The 19,564-nt window shown below is 34.6% G+C and overlaps 1 protein-coding gene across 1 annotated transcript in view; it reads left to right on the forward strand.

The window, feature by feature from the left end:
* The window catches only part of BLTP1 (bridge-like lipid transfer protein family member 1), a 194,936-nt gene that overhangs the window by 5,308 nt on the left and 170,064 nt on the right, over positions 1–19,564 (forward strand). Inside the window, exons 4-11 of the mRNA XM_080929338.1 lie at positions 339–455; positions 1,376–1,454; positions 2,598–2,662; positions 9,481–9,667; positions 11,618–11,699; positions 12,088–12,281; positions 14,214–14,293; positions 15,967–16,117. Coding sequence (XP_080785464.1) covers positions 339–455; positions 1,376–1,454; positions 2,598–2,662; positions 9,481–9,667; positions 11,618–11,699; positions 12,088–12,281; positions 14,214–14,293; positions 15,967–16,117 — 955 coding nt within the window. The remainder of the gene's footprint in view (positions 1–338; positions 456–1,375; positions 1,455–2,597; positions 2,663–9,480; positions 9,668–11,617; positions 11,700–12,087; positions 12,282–14,213; positions 14,294–15,966; positions 16,118–19,564) is intronic.

The following is a 19,564-nucleotide window of genomic DNA, read 5'->3' on the forward strand; positions in this document are numbered from 1 at the left end:
GCACAGAGAGAACGTTGAAGGCTGGAGAGTGACGCATCAGTTTACACAGAAAGACAAACACCTGCCAGAGGAACTCCCTTTTTTAGTTTTTTTAACCAAAAATGAAGGTGGAGGTATGGAGCAATGCCTTCAAGTTCTTGAAACATTGCACTTTAATCTGATTAGAACGTACATTTAAAATTTTTTAACTATTATTGTTTATTATTTGGCAAGTAACTAGGAAAAACAAAGTTATATAAGAAGCAATCCATGATTTTAAGATTGCAAGTATTGCCAGAGTACAGGTCACTATATGGAAGTAAATCTTTTTCTTGCTGACTTGTTTTCTCTCTCAACAGCTACCATTTTGTCTTGTGGATGGATTATTTATCTCACATACTATAATTCTCGGAATGTTGGTCTTATTTTAACACTGGTTCTTAACAGATTGTATAAACATGGCTATATCCATATTGGTAAGTATGCATAACACTGTTTCTTCCATGTAATTATAAGATATTATAAATTTATAGCTTGTAAACAAATAGTAACTTTAGGACATGATTTTTGGTTTATGCATTTGAAGTAATCAATCTATCTAGCCTTTCCTGTGACATTCCTTAGATAGACATAAACTGCCATTTGGTTATTTTTATCCTATTCTTACTGCTTAAAGTGTTTCTATAGTAGCTTTTTTGCTTTTTAAAAATAAAATATACTTATTAAAAATATTTGAGATCCTTAAAATACTTAGAGTTTCCTTAGAATCTGCCTTGAATTTGAATAATCAGTATAGCCCCCCCCCCTTTTTAAGGTTGATTCTTTAAAAATCTGTAAGTTTGTATAATTTTATGTATTGCATTTTGTGGCTAGTTGTGGTTAGTTTCTTACTGTCAGGAGAAAATTTGCAAGTGAGTGGGAATTTGCATTAGGAAGCCAGGTTCCTTGGGAAGCCTAATGGTTATTAGGCAGGATGGGAGTTGAGGTGGCTGGATAGAGCCCCTCCAGCTGTCCTCATATGAGCACAAGAAAATCTCTGAAACATAAATTATCTTCTGTTAATGAGGGAAAAGGATGCAGACAGGTTAATGGAGAAATATCATGAATGAGATACTGTTTGGGTGTGTGTAGTAGCTGTTTATGATTAAAGGATTTACTCATATGAAACATTTACATAGTATGGTTACTTAATAGTTCAGTCCATAGTGCTTTGATCCTTTTGTTTTCATTGGTGAAAGAAAGATGAGCAATTTATAAGAATTGCAAGTATATGGAGAAGAGAATGGGAAAAGATTAATTATTTATTAAAGGCTAAGATTCATCTAAGTTCTTAATCCTCTATCATGCATTAAAAGAATTGCTGTTAGTTAATTACCATTGTGTTTTTCTGTAACAGGTTCCTTCTCTTTCTCTGTTCTTTCTGGAAAAGTCATGGTTCGTGAAATATATTACATCACAGAAGACATGTCTATTAGGTAATGAAGAGTGAAAAGAGACCCAACAAATGTGAAATATTATAAAAATTATTTTATTTAATATGACTTATGTGTTTAAATAGGCCATAAATTAAAAGTTGTTTTTTTAGTAATGATTAAAAATTATTTTTACCAGTGTGTTAATTTGGTTAAGTTTATTTAGATCAGCAAAAAGTTTCTTAGCTAGCAGTTTATAGAAATGAATAATTTTATTTGATTTGTAGCTGAAAAGTTGAACCATTGAGTTACCTGACCATTTCAATGGTTGTTACATGAAATAAATGCTAGGAATATTGGTAGTTCTTATCAGTTAGCTCCTTACTCAAGGTAAGCATATACAAGTATTGAGCATGTGTTAGCAACTGTAATTTTGCTGTGGGAATATATAACTAATCTGAATATATTAGGAAACAATAACATGATTAAAGTGTTTGCTGTAAGCTTTGAAGAAAAGCTTACTTTATTTTTGTTTTTTTTTTTAAGTTGAGAGTTAGAAAAATGATGGATTAATTGATAAGTGCTATGATTTGGCTTTGTTTATTCCTCATTTAAACTTGGAAACAACTGCTGTGCTAGTCTCTAGTTACTTCTGAATTAAAGTAAAGGTAGTAGTTATAAAGCTGAGTGAAGTGAATTCTTTTAAGGCATTAAGTCATAGGTCAGTGTTAGATATGAAAGAGTATCTTTGAAAGTTTTCTTTGAGTTTATTAGTATCCTCTTTAAGATTTGCCTTTTAAAATAATAATCTTTATACTTTAAAAATGTTTCTTAAAATATAAATTTTTTTCTCTTAGCACCCTATTTTACTGTAAATATATTCTAACGTTATGTTTTATCTAATTAGAGGAGTTGGTTGAGTATTTTATATGTTATATATGATAGTCTATACAATTTTTATCAATTAGGTCAGTATTTCTTTATAATTTGGATGTTGGCAGTCTCTTTTTTAACTGAAAGGGGATGAAACGAGAATGAGTTAGTAGAGCTGGGTGTGGTAAGCATGCCCTTAATCCCAACACTTGGAGGTGGAGACAGGATGGTCTCCAAAAAGCTTAAAGTCAAAACGAAGTTTGAAGCCGACCTGGTTTTTAAAAAGTGAGTAGGTAAATTATTTTCTTATTGTTGTAATCTGTCTTCCCTCAGGATTCAAGATGGATTTATCATTTTTCGGTGGTGGAAAATGTATAACCCAAAGCAGAAACAACATGGTGAGTTCTCATTTTTACATGTATGAAAGGTATTTAATCATGTAAACCGAATTTTCCTTTATATGTATTTAAATGTTTTACATTATAGTTTTAAATAACTTGGCATTGACAAAGATCTGATTTTATGTCTTGTTTAAGTTAATTTTTCATTTTACCATATTATTTAGTCATATTATTTATCTTTATATTTCTAACATTTGTTGAACATGTAGACCTAACAATATTGTGAATAAAATGGCTTTCTACCACTTTAATCTTTCTAAGGCATCCACATTCTTCAGCTTCTCTTTATTCATACTTGCTATGTTACCCACCTTGGTCTTGAATTTCTGGACTCAAGAGATCCTTGTGCTTCAGCCTCTCTAGTAACTGGACTATTAGTATGTTTCACCACACATCATATGATTAGTGGTGTTAATTACTTGTATGTTACAATTCATATGGCTTCTTATGAAAAAAAATAGGTCTCTTGTTTATTTCTTAACCAGTTGTTCTCCTGTGGAATAGTTTGAGTTCCTTAAATATTTTGTGTATCATCTTGTCTTAGTCAGGGTTTCTATTCCTGAACAAACATGACCAGGAAGCAAGTTGGGAAAGAAAGGGTTTCTTCAGCTTACGCTTCCATATCTCTGTCATCACCAAAGGAAGTCAGGACTGGAACCTAGGCAGGTCAGGAAGCAGGAACTGGTGCAGAGGCCACAGAGGGATGTTGCTTACTGGCTTGCTTCCCCTGGCTTGCTCAGCTTGCTTTTTTATAGAACCCAGGTCTACCAGCCCAGGGATGGCACCACAATGGGCTGGGCCCTCCCGCCTTGATCACTAGTTGAGAAAATGCCTTACAGTTGGATCTCATGGAGGCATTTCCTCAACTGAGGCTTCTTTCTCTGTGATAACTCCAGCTTGTGTCAAATTGACAGAAAATCAGCCAGTACACATCTTTATCAGAGAACTTTTTATTAGTTGTATGTTTTGAAAATATTTGTTCCCAAATGAATAGTTTGTATTTTCTGTTAATTATTTCCTTTGCTATGAATATATTTTTATTTTGACATAATCTCACTGGTCTTTTTTTGCTTCTGTTTTTTGGTCAAACCTAAATATCAGTAAAGGACCAAGGTGATATTTAGTTATTATTCTTTCGTTATTTTTTTTTTTTCTGGTAGTTTTATGAATCGGGGCTTCACAAGTCTTTAAGCCATTTTAAGTTGATTTTTGTATATGGTTTTGAGATGGGATACTGACATGGACTTATAGTTATCAACACCATGTAGAGAGACTTGTTTTCCCAAGTTCATTTCTAGATTCTCTTGTGCTCTGTTGTCTTTTTCTTTTTTGCATCAGTAGTGTGCTATTTTTGTGGCAGCCACTTTGTGCATAGTTTAATATTGAATACATGACCCATCTTTCATGATTCGGGGACCAAGTTTTAGAGCTGTATTTTTGTGCTCATGATTTCCTTGGCAGTTTTGGTTCTTCTGTAGTTGGATATGAACTTTAGGATTATTTTCCCTTTAGCTGCTGTCTTGATTAGTGTTTTATTGCTGTGAAGAGACTCAGTGACCTCAACAACACTTACAATGGAGAGCATTTAATTGGGGCTTGCTTACAGTGTCAGAGGTCTAGTCCATTGTCATCATGCCAGGGCGTATGATGGCAGGCCAGTGGACATAGTGCTGGAGAAGGAGCTGAGAGTTTTACATTCAGATCTTCAGGCAGCATGAAGAGAGAGAGACTCTGGTCTTGGAATAGGTTTTTTGAAACTTCAAAACCAGTGACAAACTTCCTCCAACAAGATTCATTTCCTAATTCTTTGAAATAGTGCTACTCCCTGATAAGCTAGGCTCATAAATTCAAATTTATAAGCCTAGTGGAGGCCATTCTTTCAAACCCCACAACTATGAAAATTTGGAATTTTGAGGTTATTACATTGACTTTGTAGATGACTTTCATTAGTAAAATTTTAACTATTCTAGTCTATGCATATGTTTTCTCCTAATACTCAGTTTCTTTCCTTCATGTTTTACAGTTTTAAGTATCTAGGACTTTAGCTTCTTTGCTTAATTTCATCTTAAATACTTTTTATTTTTATTCTTGGTAACTGTTGTTGAGATTCTTCTATTGAAAACTTGCTATTTATGTGGGAAAATGTTAATGATTTTTGTATGTTGATCATTTTTAATCTTGTAGCTTTGCTGAGTTCACTTTTTCAATTTTAAAAGTTTCTAGTAGAATATTAAGGATTTTCTGTCCAGAAAACAGTGTTCCTAGCAAAGTTTGATGTCTTCCTTTTCTATAGGTGCCTTATTTATTTCTCTTGGTTTATTGCTTGGACAAAGAATTACAATTTTGAAATGACATGAGGGTGTATATTCTTACATTTATTGGGTCTTAGAGAAAGAATTCCATTTTTCACTACTGAGTTAATGCTAGCTATGAACTTATTATATGTTCCACGTACCTTTTAAGGGAATTCTGTAACTTGGAAGTTAATGTTCTTAGTAATGTGCTCATAATTATACCTGTCAAAAGTAAGATGATGTGAAATAGCAATGTAGAATGGACTGTTGAATCTGTATGTATTATTCTTTCATGATTTGGGATTATGGTTTCAGGTTAAAGTACATAGAGTAGTGATATGCTGGAATACAGGATTGATAAAATCTAAGCACTCAGGAGATTGTGTAATCATTTATGACAAATTATAATAGTAACTATATTTGTATTCTCTAGAAGGACTTTACAACTGGGGTATTCTTTCTTGCTGATTTAAGGGCAGATACATATGTCTTGACAGTTATCCATTCAGTGTAGATGGTTTGCACTCCTTGATGGGAAACTTAGAAGTCTGGCTGGAGCATGGACCTGAAAACAGTGGAAGCTGTGCAGACTTCCAAGGAGATAAAGACAGTATCTTGGTAGGGCCAAGATTTTCATTAGAATTATTTGATTGGAAGAAAAGAGTGGGTTCAAGTCAACAAATATTTTTGCTGTAGATGTTGATTGGAATAATGTTGGCCCTTAATCCACTCAAATTTGTTGGTTCTTGAAGATATTCCTAGAAAGAAAGAAAGAAAAGAAAGAAAGGAGGGAGGAAGGAAAGGAGAGGGGGAAACATATTCAATGTTTTTTAGCCATAGAATTTGGTGTAAAGTATTCTGTAGGTTATAAAATTATTCTTTGCAATAGGTAGTTAGATAAATGTCTATAGAAAGACATTTGTCATTGTTTTAGTAGTTGTAGGCATACATGTATGACCCAGAGTGTGTACCTGTGGGTGCTTGTCTTTGCATACTTGTAAGTCTCTATGTTAGTGCACCTGTGTGGGATATATATCTTTGTGTATCTGTCTCCTTAATAAGTAAACTATTCATTGTTTCTCTATGGATATGCTTTTAGGACACTTGTATCTATGTACGTATTGGGGTAGAGATGAAGGATAGAGAAATGAATTTTACTGTATAGAGTACTTCTGGAAATTTTATGCTTAGATTTTTTTTTTTTTAAACCTACTTTTAATAAGGGTTCTCAAATGCTTCAACCACCCTCCTCCTCTTACCCACCCTTGAAAGGTAGTGGAAAAAAGATGGTAAATAGGATAAGGGAATATGGACCTGCTTAAAAGTAGTTCATTAGGGTGATTCTAATCTCCATTTTTCAGAATACCAGCAGTCCAGTTTAGTAGTATCTGGATTCCAAACACAAATCAGCCTGAGTGACACGATCCAACAAAACCTGCCAGGCCTTGGCCAAATCTGTATGTTAGAGTGAGTGACCAAGACCAGCCAGGATGCCAGGAGTTTTCTGCTGTGTCTCTTTCAACAAAGCAAAGATCAGCAAAGACAACCTGGAAGACCAATGAAGTGTTGCTGTCACGGCCTGTTGAGTCCTATTTATACTTTGTCCAAACATCGCATGCCCTCTCATGGGTTTTGCCTCAGCAAAACACAATGTGAATCTGTCTTTACAAAATACTATGTGAGTCTGTCTTAGTAAAACACCACAGGAGTCTGCATCACATGGCATATTCAAACACTTCCACTTCAGAGCATTACAGCAGGCTGGTGACACTGATAGAAAGTAATGACAGAAACCCTGAAGAACTACAGGTTATAAGTATGGACATCAATCAGCCAGGCTTAGACATTTGATTTACCAGTAGAACTCTGGCTGAAATATTGTCAGTGCAGGCAAAACAAATAGAAACACTAGGGCACAGAAAAATGTAGGACGTGAACTTAGCTAAATGTTTCTTTAAAGAAAAAACAGGTAAAATGTGCTTTTACAAACTTTAAAAACATGCTATTTAACACTTCTCAGAACTGAGTTTTGGAAAGAAAATATGATCTCTAGGCTAATAGTCGTTCAATATGGCCTAAATTTTATTCAGTCTTATTTAAAATTTAGACCCATTATTATTTTTGTACAGTGACTCAACTGTGAATTGACTATATTCCTGTCACAATAGTAGGTACAGGGATATTATAGTGAATATAATGAGCAAGCATTTTTTCTAGTACGAGAGGTAATAATGAACAGTGTAAAAACCAGGAAGTGGAAGAAGGAATTAGGGGACCTTGTAATGTTTGGTATTGTGTACTTAGTATTTAAGAGGGTTGTCAAATATATTTAGAAATTAATCCATTTATCTTTATACCTTGGCATCTATAATACCTTGATGCAGGTATGTTATCAAATCAGTTTTATTGAGAGGACAGAATCTTCTGCACAGTAGAGATGAAGTTGAGGGCAGTTGGTTCTCATTTGTTTATTCGTCACTGTTGATCTGTTAGGCACAGGTCCAGGCTCTGTGACTCCTCATTGCCTTTTTAGCATAAATGTATTGCTCAGGACATTTGGACTAAAGGATCATTACTAAACTGCTAGGTTAATTGAGTTTGAAGACAGATGGTTTAGTGAGTTTTGAGTTGTTTATGACTTGAAAAATTGTATAGTTTCTACTTGTACTGCTTTTTGTGAATTATAAAAATATTCTACTTTATATTATGTTTGTACTTAATAAATATTTAAACAGTTTAAGACCTTATTATGGATTTCTGCTTTCCTAGAAATATGACTTATTAGGAAGATACTCTGCTTTTTACATATATTTATTTTTGTATAAATGATCTCTTCTGTATAGCATTTTTCTAGGCACTAGCAATTATTCAGTAAAATGGTCCCATTGTTCACTGAGCTTCCTACATTCTTGTTGGGAAGATTCAGATAATCAGCAAGTAATTTTTCTGACTAATTTTTCTCAGCAATGTGTTTTCCTTTGATGAGAAAAATAGTATAGAAGCAAGGCCAGCTGAATGTGGAATACTTTTTGGTGAACTTGCTCCTGGGAAATCAGGAGATCCTCAGTGGGCAGAGGAGAGTTAAAGAGAACAAATTGACAAGTAAGAGAATGCATGACTATCACTGTCATTGTCTTGGGAGGACTTCCTGTGGTTCTTCTGTTTCTCTCTCATTGCCAACACCCCTGGGCCTGTTTACTTGGAGTTAGGGTAGAAAGGAGAATTACAGGTGAGAGTGTAGGTTATGAAGGACTTATGTATTTCTGAGTGAGCTAGGCGGTCATTAGGAAATTAGAGAAGAGAGGATGAGATGATCTTGAACACAAGCATGAGGAAAAATACAACAGTAGAGGCTTAAAAAAGTGAAAGTGATGTGACTTGAGCCAGAGCAGTAGAAAGAGCAGTCAAAGCTTTTGAGCCGTAGCTGTGGAAAAGACAGGCTTTCTGTTGAGGAGGAGCATTGTGAATTGGTTTTGGGTAGGAAAATGAGGTGTTGGTTACACCTTGTTTCAGAGGAGTCAGGTTCATGAGTGCTGCCATTTGCTCTTTGACCTTGGAGTTCTGGGTACCGTTGTTGATGGCTAAGGACAGGTTTAAACCTGATGCATGGTTGAATTTGATTTACTTGTTTAAAATGGGTAATTTAACTTACTGGTTTCAAGAATTGTAGTACTTAATGTATACTAATAAAACATTACCTGTTTATCATCTGCTTCTAAGAATTTGATACACAGTAAGGAAGAATGATGGAATGGTTGATGTAATAGTGATGTCTTAGCTCTTAGTTGTGATAAACCTGGAGAAACAGCAGAGAATCCACATCAAAGAATTACTTAAATAACAGGAAGTTACAGTTCATGGCCATCAAGTACTTGGGGTTAATAAATATTTTCCTTATTTTTTCTACCATTGATTTTCTTTTTATTTTCTAAGGACTGAATTTATCCCCCCCCCCCCCAAATTGTCCTAGAAAATAATGACAATACCTCAAGATTAAATTAACAGGATTGCTATGTTAAAAATAAATGCTTATGATTGTTTTTTTTTTTTTTTTTTTTTTAGTTTTCTTTTAAAAAATTGAATGGTGGTACATTTTTGTTAGCTAAAATTTTATATTTGCTTACAGTTTTCAATATTTCATTTTGATGTCTTCATGAAAGATAGATACCTCTTGTTTAAATTATAGCTTCATCTACTACTAAGGTCAAAGTTAATATGTTTTTTCACTCATTTAAAAAAATGAAAGTTTCTTTTAACTGATTATCCAATTTTAAAGAGTATGCTATATAATGTTTTAGATGGAAGTAAATAATAGACTAGGTTACAAAAGATGTTATGAAAAATGTAACATTTTATTTTAGAACAAAAAAAATCTTTGGTAAGTTTCTCCTAATATGGTTGACATGCCTATGGCTTGAAACTTTCTCTATAGGAACTAATGTCCTTTCTCTTATAAGTAGGTTTGTGATTAAAATTCTTGCTTTTTTTTGATAACATATTTTTTTTTGTAACTTATTTTAGATCCAAAAGCAGAAACCAGATTATATATCACAGTTAATGATTTTGAATTTCATGTCTACAATCGGTCTGATCTTTATGGACGCCTTCAAGAGTTGTTTGGTTTAGAACCAACTATAATTCCACCAAAGAAAGACGATGATAAAACCCGGGAAAATGGAAGAACAAGAACTCAGTCCAAAATTGAAAGGTTCAGTGTCATACTTAAGTCTTATATAGTTCTGATATCTAAACTCTTTTTAGTAGAATATAATTAACATTGTTCACCTAAACATAATCTAATCTCTTTGTTTTATATAGCTATATAATCTTTTAAAAACTAAAGTAATGCAAGATTAGTTTATATAAAAAGCTACATCTCTTTTCTTTCCTTTGTATAACTTTTCTCCATATTCAGACAGTTACTAATTTGCCCTTTATCCTTTTAATATATGTACAAAAGTATATATTATTTTTATGTATTTGAAGTACACAGGTAAATATTGTGTTTATGAAAATCATCTGTGGCCTCTTGTTCCAATGTCATTCTTTTTTCTCTCTGTCTTTCTCTCTGTGCCCCACCCCCTTTGTGGTGCTGGGGATTACCCAGGGCCTTGGTCATCTTAAGTGAACACTCTACCACTGGCTAATTCCCAGGCCTGCGATCTGTTCATGTGGAAATAAATGTTAAAATCTTTCTATTTAAGGAAAATAGAAGGCATTCTTTGCTATAAAAATGTGTATCACTATCACTTTGTTTATATGTGTATTGTTAAAGTGTGAGAGTCAGAAAAAGAACACATAACAGAAAGTTTATTGTAGAAAGACAGATGAACTGTAAGAAGGCACTTAAAATAGCATACACAGTCAGGACAATGTTCAGTGCATAATAATTTAGTAGAAAGTTATTAGTAAGTAAGTGATTCATGTGCCCTATCTAGTGAAATGAAAGTCTCTTAGATTAAAAACTTTATTCAAGAGGTTTTGTTTTGTCAAATTATTATTTTTAAATGCAGCTCATTTAAATTTTAACTTGTTTTGTTTTAGAGACACTCTCCTTTTATTTATAGTTTTAAAATCTGAAAGTTGTTCTATTGTATGAAATATTTATTCTGATTTTTTTAAGAAAATGAAATCTCTTTATTTGCAGCAAAATGTATATGATAAAACAAGCCAGTGCTAGAAAGGCAACTATAACATAATCTTGTTTACATGTTGAGTTTAAGTTTTCCCTCCTTTTTATTGGATAGTCTCTGTATTTACATTTCAAATGTTATCCCCTTTCCCTCCACTCCCATCCTCACTCCCCTTCCCATTGCCTCCATGAAGGTGCTCCGTCTCCCAACCACCCTCTCTTACCTCAGCACCTTGGCATTTCCCTACATTGGGAAAATGAGCCTTCACTGGACCAAAGGTCTTTCCTCCCATTGATGCCAGAGAATGCTATCTTCTGCTACATATGCAGTTGGAGTCATGGGTCTCTCCATGTGTGCTCATTGGTTGGTGTTTAGTCCCTGGGATCTGTGGAAGGTTTGGTTGGTTGATAATGAAACCCTTTCAGCTTCTTACTCAACTAGACATATAGACAAGTGTGAGTTTTAGGTCAGCTAATAGTGAGGCCCTTTCTTTAAAAAAAAAAAAGAGAGAGAGAGAGAAAAACTCCCCAAAGAACTAATAAAATACTCTTTAAAATTAAGTAGAGAAAAGAAAACAACAACACAGGTTCCCTCTACCACAAGTCTTAAACTCAGAGATACAGGGGGGAATTGTGGTTCCCAGGGGCCAGAGGTGATGAGGGCCATCCTGACTTACATCTTGATGGCATATGTCCCGTGGTTGATATAATAACTTAGTTGTGTTATAAAGTGGGGCGATGGAATGGGTGCCACAGTACAGTAATGATGTCATGTTCTACTCTAGAGTGTATTCTAGAAGATAGTTTTCCACTGGAGCTTCAAAAATAAATTTGAATGAAAAAGTACATGCTAAGAGATACTTTTAGGGATACTATCATGTCTTCATATGATCATTGTTTTGTTTGCTTAAATATTCTGTAGATGTATTTGGAAAATGCAGCTGGTGTTAGTGATAAATGATGTGAGTCAGTTTAATTTTGTATTAAGTATTTAAGTTTTCATGTCAGTCTTATTTATCTCATCAGAGTTAAAGTAAAAACAGAATCTCAAGACCCCACATCTTCATGGAGATCCCTTATTCCAGTCATTAAGGTCAACGTGAGCACAGTAAGTAAATTATGTTTGAGTTAATGTTTGGCAGATTAACACATAGAATTTATTTTTACAAATCAAAGTCTATGTAGGAAAAGAAAGCAATTTTGTGTACATTTTAGTTCCTATTTCTGTAACGTGTGAATGAACTATTTTAACACCAGCTCTAAATTTGGATGCTTATTAAACATGAAGGGATATCCACAAGTGTTTAAATTGCTCTAAACTTATCCCTAGATTTCTTTAAATGTTGGTTTAAGTAGATGATGATTTTAAATAATGATGTAAGTAGCATATACAGATAAAGTGGAATCATTTAGTTGTTGCTTAAAAATGTTATTAGTTCAGCGAAGAAAAACAATGACTAGACTGTGCTGGTATAATATCTCTTTTATGTTTTTAGGGACGTTTGGCCTTTGGGAATCATTATCAACCTCAGACTCTATGCATCAACTTTGATGATGCATTCTTAACTTATACTACAAAACCACCTTCCAGTCATCTTGACCAATTCATGCACATTGTGAAAGGAAAGCTTGAAAATGTTCGAGTCATGCTTGTTCCTAGTCCAAGATATGTTGGCCTACAAAACGATGAGTAAGAAAACATCACTAAGGAGTAACTTCTTGGTACTCATATAAGTATCGACTGGAAGCCTCTGGCATCCTTCTCGTTTCTGTGGTAGAAGTTGTACAGCAGTTACAAGTTTATCCAGTTGTTAAAGCCTTCGTGCTAAGAAGTGATAGTTACACTTTGCAGTGTGTTTCTGTGTAATTATTAGGATTTTTTTTTAAAAATTCTGCCTTGCTCACTTATTTTGGCTTAAGTTAAGCTCTGATGTCATTACGTTAGGATATGTCCATTAGAGGTGTACTTTTCTGTCTAGATAAATAATAAACTGAAGAGATTAATTATAGTGAATATAGTGAAAGTTGAAAATTGATTAAAGTTTTTCTTGGAAAAATTGGTTAAGGTGGTCCAGTTTTGAGACAACCATTTGATTTTTCTTTGAGCCTCAAAGAGTTTTCCTGTCTGCATTGCAGAGTTTCCCCCATGCTGAAATAGCTATTCTAGTCAGAAGATAGGTTACATGAGAATGCACACCAGACTCACCAGTGTGGTGAGATGCTTTGCAGGAATGGACCAGGCCTGAGGAGACAGCGCTTCTAAACCTCCTGTCAGACACTGGGTCTTGTATTTACCTCTGGAATAACAGTCCCTGGTCTTCATATTTCCTCAGTCTCATTTTGTATGATGAATACTCTGGCTGAAGTTGTGAAATTTTAAGTATATACACAAATTTTCTATTGTGATGTTTTAGCTTTTTCTTTGTCATAACAGCAATGTAACTGTTTATGAAATTATGGAAAGCAATTTTTAACTCTTGGCTGATATGCTGCTAAAATAAAATCTCCAGGATCAGCTAGCACGGTAGAGAGGGTCCCCTAGATAGAACGCATGTTCTAGGTGGCTGTGTGTCTGTCTGCTTCACCTCACTCGAGCATAGACTTGATTAAAGATGTTCTGGAATTTGATAGATAAACACAACTTTGTATTAATAAATAAAGTGTACTGAAAGGAACTGTAGTTTAAAATAACTAGAGATATAAAAAAGTGTTCTATTAATATTTTATATAACATTATTTAAAAAGATACTGGTTAGCCTTGACTTTTATTTCAGCCCTCAAGAAGAAGTAGGAAGATAAGGAGTTAGGTCAGATTTGTCTAGTGAGTTTCAGGTCTTAGGCTACATGAAATTATATTTAAAAACAAAGCAAAACAAACAAAAAAACCCCCACTGGATTGGCTTAACTTTTGTGGCTTAGAATGTATTTAGAAGAAAATTCATATGTGCTGCTATCTAATGATTGAAAGATGAATTTTTATGTGGAAGATAATACTGTGGGATATGGCAGAGAAGTTGTTAACTCTAAAGTTTGAGAGAAGGAAACTTATGATAGAGAAACATTCATTTCAAATTTTTAAGTTCAGGATAATTGCTTTGTATTTATTTTAAGTTAATGAAATATTCTTAGAGGAAAAAGAAATTAAATTATTACAGATAAAAATGCTAATTCTTTTGTTTTCTAATCTGTAGTTAATCAATTTATAGAATGATTATATTGTATTATGCTGGTTGATTAAATATCACTTAGGATTATAATGATATTAATATAAATCATTTAAATTTTGCCATAAAAGCAGAATTTGATTATTATATTTCAATAATTACTGTTGTGTGTAACCTCTGTTTAAAATGAATTTTTTTCATTCCAAACTTAAAAGTGAGGTTGTTTTCTTCCTAAACTGATTTACCAATAAAGTTTCAGCGTCATTTTATCATTTAACATGATGTAAAATACAACTAGAATAACTTTTTACAATGTTAGTGTGAAAGATTGTAAGATAGAACCTGTCATCTGCTTGGCAGTTTCCCCTCTTCCTCTTTACTCTAAATTACTGTCCGCTAGACCGCAGAGCATTTGTAGTCTAAGATGTGTGTCATGTACCTCCTGCTTGTTCCCGTAGACCCCCAAGACTCATGGGAGAAGGTTTTGTGGTGATGCAGTCAAATGATGTCGACATCTACTATTACATGGATGAGCCAGGTGTGTCCTCTTTGAACACGTGTCTTATAGGAGTGGTTTGTTTCTGTCTGTGGAGTGCTGCTGCCTACATTTTTGAGATCTTCTGAAAGCTAGCATCAGTAAGCTGTAAAATTGACTGTGAAGAGTGTCAAATTTCTTTTAAAATATGTTAAAAGATGTTAAAAAATACTCTTGAGAGTTGAATTATTACATTACTATTTCATAAAATAGTTCATAATCTACAGATATCTCAAAAGTTGATGCAGGAACTCTAAGGAAAACCCTTAGGCAGTGTGAAACAAGGTAGTTTGTCTTAGCTTGGAAGAGAAAATCATAATTGTTACACCTGAATTTTTACATTTAAAAATTGATACCTAGCTACTTTGAGTGCTTAATAGATGGCTTCATTTGAGAAAAGTTCCTAATATTGGATTGTTGCCACCACAGGGTTTGTGTAGTCACAAACTCTGTATTTTCAGTTATAGGAGCAGGATTTGACTTGCCTTTTTATCATGACATTGCAGAAGCAATGGTGTTCACAAGTCAGTGTCATGCAATGGTAGTTCAACAGAAAATGCCAAGTCTCAAAAGAAATCCTAAATGAAACTATAAAGATTATCAATCATGAGTATACTTGGGATGATAAATCAGGGAGGACGTACACATGGGACATTGTGCTGCAAGCCAGAGTGCTCCGTTGAGCTCAGAAACAGCACTCACTTGATTGACTCATAAGCCTGCTTGCTTTTTTTTTCTTTCATGGAATGCTAATTTTACTTGGAACAATCATTTATGAAAAGCCATGTAGATTTTCATTTGAAAATTAGAATTTTGCAAACTTTGGTGCTATTTGACAACATTTCAATATTAATAGCTTTTTAAAATGAAACTGTTAGTGATATTAGCATGTGGTTTCAGGAAAAGTATAACAAATTTGTCAATATTTATAAAAATGAACATAACTCAGTGGGCCACTGTTTTTCAAATGACCAGTATTTGATATTACAGAATCATGCATGGGTAAAGATTCACTCAGAATGTAAGAGTCAGCAGAAGATTCTAACATGGGAGAGTTTGGAAGAAATGAGTAATCACTTTCAGGGTCTACACTGTAATCTTTTGAAAGTGCTCCTTGTTGAATTTAGCTCTAGCATCAGAGACTATTATCCACCTTCATACATATGAAAAGGCTTTTGAAATTCTCTTCCTTTTCTGTCTTCCTGTGAGGCCAGATGGCTTCACATCCTTGTAACAATAGATCAGAGCAGAAGCAGCTGTGACAACATGCCTGTTTTCTGTTTGGCTGGACATTGATCCATTGATGTAAAGAGTGTTACAAACACTTTTTACTGAATTGTGGTAAATACAGTTCTGGGTTTTTTTTATTATTTTTAAATGAAAACTTCTTTTGCTTTTTATTAAATAGTTGTTATTATTTATACATATTTTTATTACTAAAGTTATTCTTTATGTAGGTAAATAATAAATTTATTGTTTAAATAAAGCCTTTTAAAATCATGGTATTTTAATTCAAACACACTAAATTTGTTTGATAAATAATATACAAACAAAAAAGAAGACAAAACCTCTCTGGGACTTAAAGAATTAAGTGTAAGGTTTCCTGAGACCAAAACATTTGAACTGCTAATGTATGGTATTTTTAACTGATTGCTTTTATATATTCTGTAATATAGGTCTTGTTCCAGAAGAAACAGAAGAGAGTATAGAAGGAGAAATAAGCAGCGAAGATTGCAAATTACAAGACTTACCTCCATGCTGGGGACTAGATATCGTTTGTGGTAAAGGAACAGATTTTAATTATGGACCCTGGGCTGACAGGCAGAGGTACTTGAGTGATTTTATTTCTAATAATCTTTCAGGAGTATTGAGATCTTATTTTTTATTGAATGCCAGATTAATATTTAAAACTACTATTATTTCTTAATTATGTATATTCACATATGTCTGTGGGTATATGCACATGAGCTCAGATATCCCTGGAGGCCAGAGGATCTTCTGGAGCTGGAATTACAGTCAGTTTTGAGATGGTTATCCTGGGTGCTGAGAAGAAAACTCAGGTCCGCTGGAAGAGCAGTAGGTTCTCTTAACAGCTGAGTCCTCTCTCTAGCCCCCATTGTCTTAGTTTTTTGTAAACTATTATATTACATCGTAGCAAAGTAAGTTTTCAATGAACACTTTGTTCCAAATAACAACTTGTTTGTGGAGAAACCACAAGCAAACTCCAGAGAACAGCCTTATTGGTTCCTTCATTTTATTTTTGTTTTTCATTAATGATTTACTTTTTGACTCTCTGAGAGCCTGGGGCTTTTGAGAAAGGAAAGAGTTGGTGAAATGAAAGACGCAGCTTTAGTGAAGCTGTGATCAATGCAGAGGAAAGGTCTTGGTGACCCGCTTAGAAAAACAGCAATGGTTTCCCGGATCGAATAGCAAAGCATCACTGGGATATAGCTTCAACAGTGGAAATGTGTTTAATCAAGTTCTAGAGGCCAAGAGTCACACTTGGAAGTGTTAGCAGTGTTGATTTCCTGTGACCATCATGAGAGGAGGATATGTCCCAGGCCTTTCTTTGAGGCCGAGGCAACATGTGAAGTTTCTGTAACCATATACAGTCATGTTCTGAAGACTGTGCTTAGGATTTAAACACGAATTTTTAGGGCACAGTTTAGCTTATAAGGAGCTGTTTTGCATTATGGTCAGCACAGTGAATAAAAAAGGCTTTATTAGATGAAGTGTGAGTGTAGTTTATGAAAGAAGTGGAGATTGCTAGGGGAAGGAAAGTGGTGTGAATCAAGAAAAAATGAGTAGGGAGAGTAGAAAATTTCTCTGAGGGTCTCCTAGGGAGTTCAGAGTTCTGTAATAAACACCTGGCATTTTACCACCCCAGAGGCCTAGGTAAGAGAATTGAAAATTGGAGGCCAGTCTGAGCTGTGAATTGACACTTCCAACTAAAAGCCATGAGCTGAGGTTCTATGTAAATGGTAGAGTGCTTGGCTACCTAACCGCAAGGCCTAAAGAAAATAAAAAATGTAAAAAATTAATATATCCACGTATGGGTTTCATTAATGAGGATTATCAGAAAGGCTTTCTTGTTTGTTTTAAGGTGGGCGCTCTTGCTCATCCTGACCTTACACTATAGATTCAAGTGGTCCTTTTGCTTAGTCTCTTGAGTATTGAAACTGGTCTTGAGTATCATACCTGTCTACCTGGAAGATTTTTTAAAAACTGGTCATCTGTTTTAAAAAATAAAGAGTCGACAAATGGGACCTCATGAAATTGCAAAGCTTCTATAAGGCCAGAGACACTGTTAGAAGGACAAAATGGCAACCAACAGATTGGGAAAAGATATTTACCAATCCTACATCTGATAGAGAGCTAGTATCCAATATATACAAGAAACTCAAGAAGTTATACCCTAGAGAATCAAGGAATCCTATTAAAAATGGGGTACAGAGCTACACAGAGACTTCTCAATGGAGGAATATCTAATGGCTGAGAAGCACCTAAAGAAATGCTCAACATCCCTAGTCATCAGGGAAATGCAAATCAAAACAACCCAAACATTCCACCTCACACTAGTTAGAATGGCTAAGATCAAAAACTCAGGTGATATAATATCCAGAAACTGGAAAGAACCCAGATGTCCCTCAACAGAGGAATGGATTTAGAATTTGTGGTACATATACACAATGGAGTGCTACTCAACTGTTAAAAACGAGTTCATGAAATTCCTAGGCAAATGGATGGAACTTGAAGCTATCATCCTGACTGGAGTAACCCAGTCACAAAAGAAAACTCATGGTATGTACTCACTTATAAGCTGATACTAGTGCCCCCTACCCCCCTCAAAAAAAAAAAAAAAAAAAAAAAGGAGCTCAGAATACCCAAGAAACCATCCACAGAACTTTTCAAGCTCAAAAAGAAGGAAGACCAGAATGTGGATGCCTCAGTCCTTCTTAGAAGGGAGAACAAAACGGGAGGAAATACAAGCCCAAATAGAGGAGCAGGGATTGAAGAAAAGGTCTACAGAGACTTCCTCACCTGGAGAACTAACTATATGCAGCCACCAAACCCAAGCACTATTGCTGATGCCAAGAAGTGTTTACTGGCAGGAACCAGACATGGATGTTTCCTCAGAGGCTCTCCCAGAGTCATACAGATACAGATGAGGATGCTTGCAGCTAAACATCAGAATGAACAAGGGGACCCCAATGAAAAAGCTAGAGAAAGGACTGAAATAGCTGAAAGATTTGCACACTCATGGGAAGAAAAACATCATCATCAGCCAAGGCATTGAGGTGGAGAGGGTGATTGGGAGAGGGAGCACCTTCATGGAAGCGAGTTGAGGGGGAGGAGGGAGGGAAGTGGGGGGAAAGGGTATGACATTTGAAATGTAAATAGAGAGAATATCCAATAAAATTTTTAAAAAGATGAAATAACTTAAGAAATAGGTAATGCCTTCCCCACATCACACAGCCATCTTTCCACACAAATAAGGAAGCAAACACTACTTACATGAGCAAAGCATACTGAAAAATAAGCCTTGTGATTTAATGAAAATGAATGGCTCTGAGACATTCTCTCTCACCAAAGGAAAAACCTGAGGGAGGAGTTTGTGAAAGTGAAGTTCTATCTTACATAACCTGTAGTATCATCTCTCTAAATAATACAAAGGGCAGCCAGTCTCTAAGGTGAACTTATATGTCAGGAGTAGTGGTGCAGACCTTTAATTCCAGCTCACAGAAGAGACAGATGGATTTTCATAAGTTTTAGGCCTCCCTGGTCTACACAGTGAGGTCTAGGACAGATAGGAGTGTGTAGAGAGATCTTGTCTCAAAAAATCAAAAACTGGGCTGGAGAGATAGCTCAGAGGTTAAGAGCACTGTCTGATCTTCCAGAGGTCCTAAGTTCAATTCCCAGCAACCACATGGTGGCTCATAACCATGCATAATGAGATCTGGTGCCCTCTTCTGGCCTGCAGCCATACACACAGGCAGAATGCCATATATGTAATAAGTAAATCTAAAAAAAAAAAAAAAAAAAACAGAACAAGAAAAACTGTATTATAAAAAATTTAACCTTTTTTTCAGTAAATATGTGCTAATGTTTTAAGTATAGCAAGATTAAATATAATTTAAGAATTATTTGACTAATAAGAATATAAAACATTTCATTTTTAATAGCATTGTTCAACAGATTTTTTAATAAAAGGACTCTTAAGTTCTTCTAAGATTTCTGAATATAGTCCAGATAAATTTCGGTCATTACTTTATA

This window comes from Micromys minutus (assembly GCF_963924665.1).
Source record: "Micromys minutus genome assembly, chromosome: 15".
In the NCBI taxonomy this organism is placed as follows: Eukaryota; Metazoa; Chordata; class Mammalia; order Rodentia; family Muridae; genus Micromys; species Micromys minutus.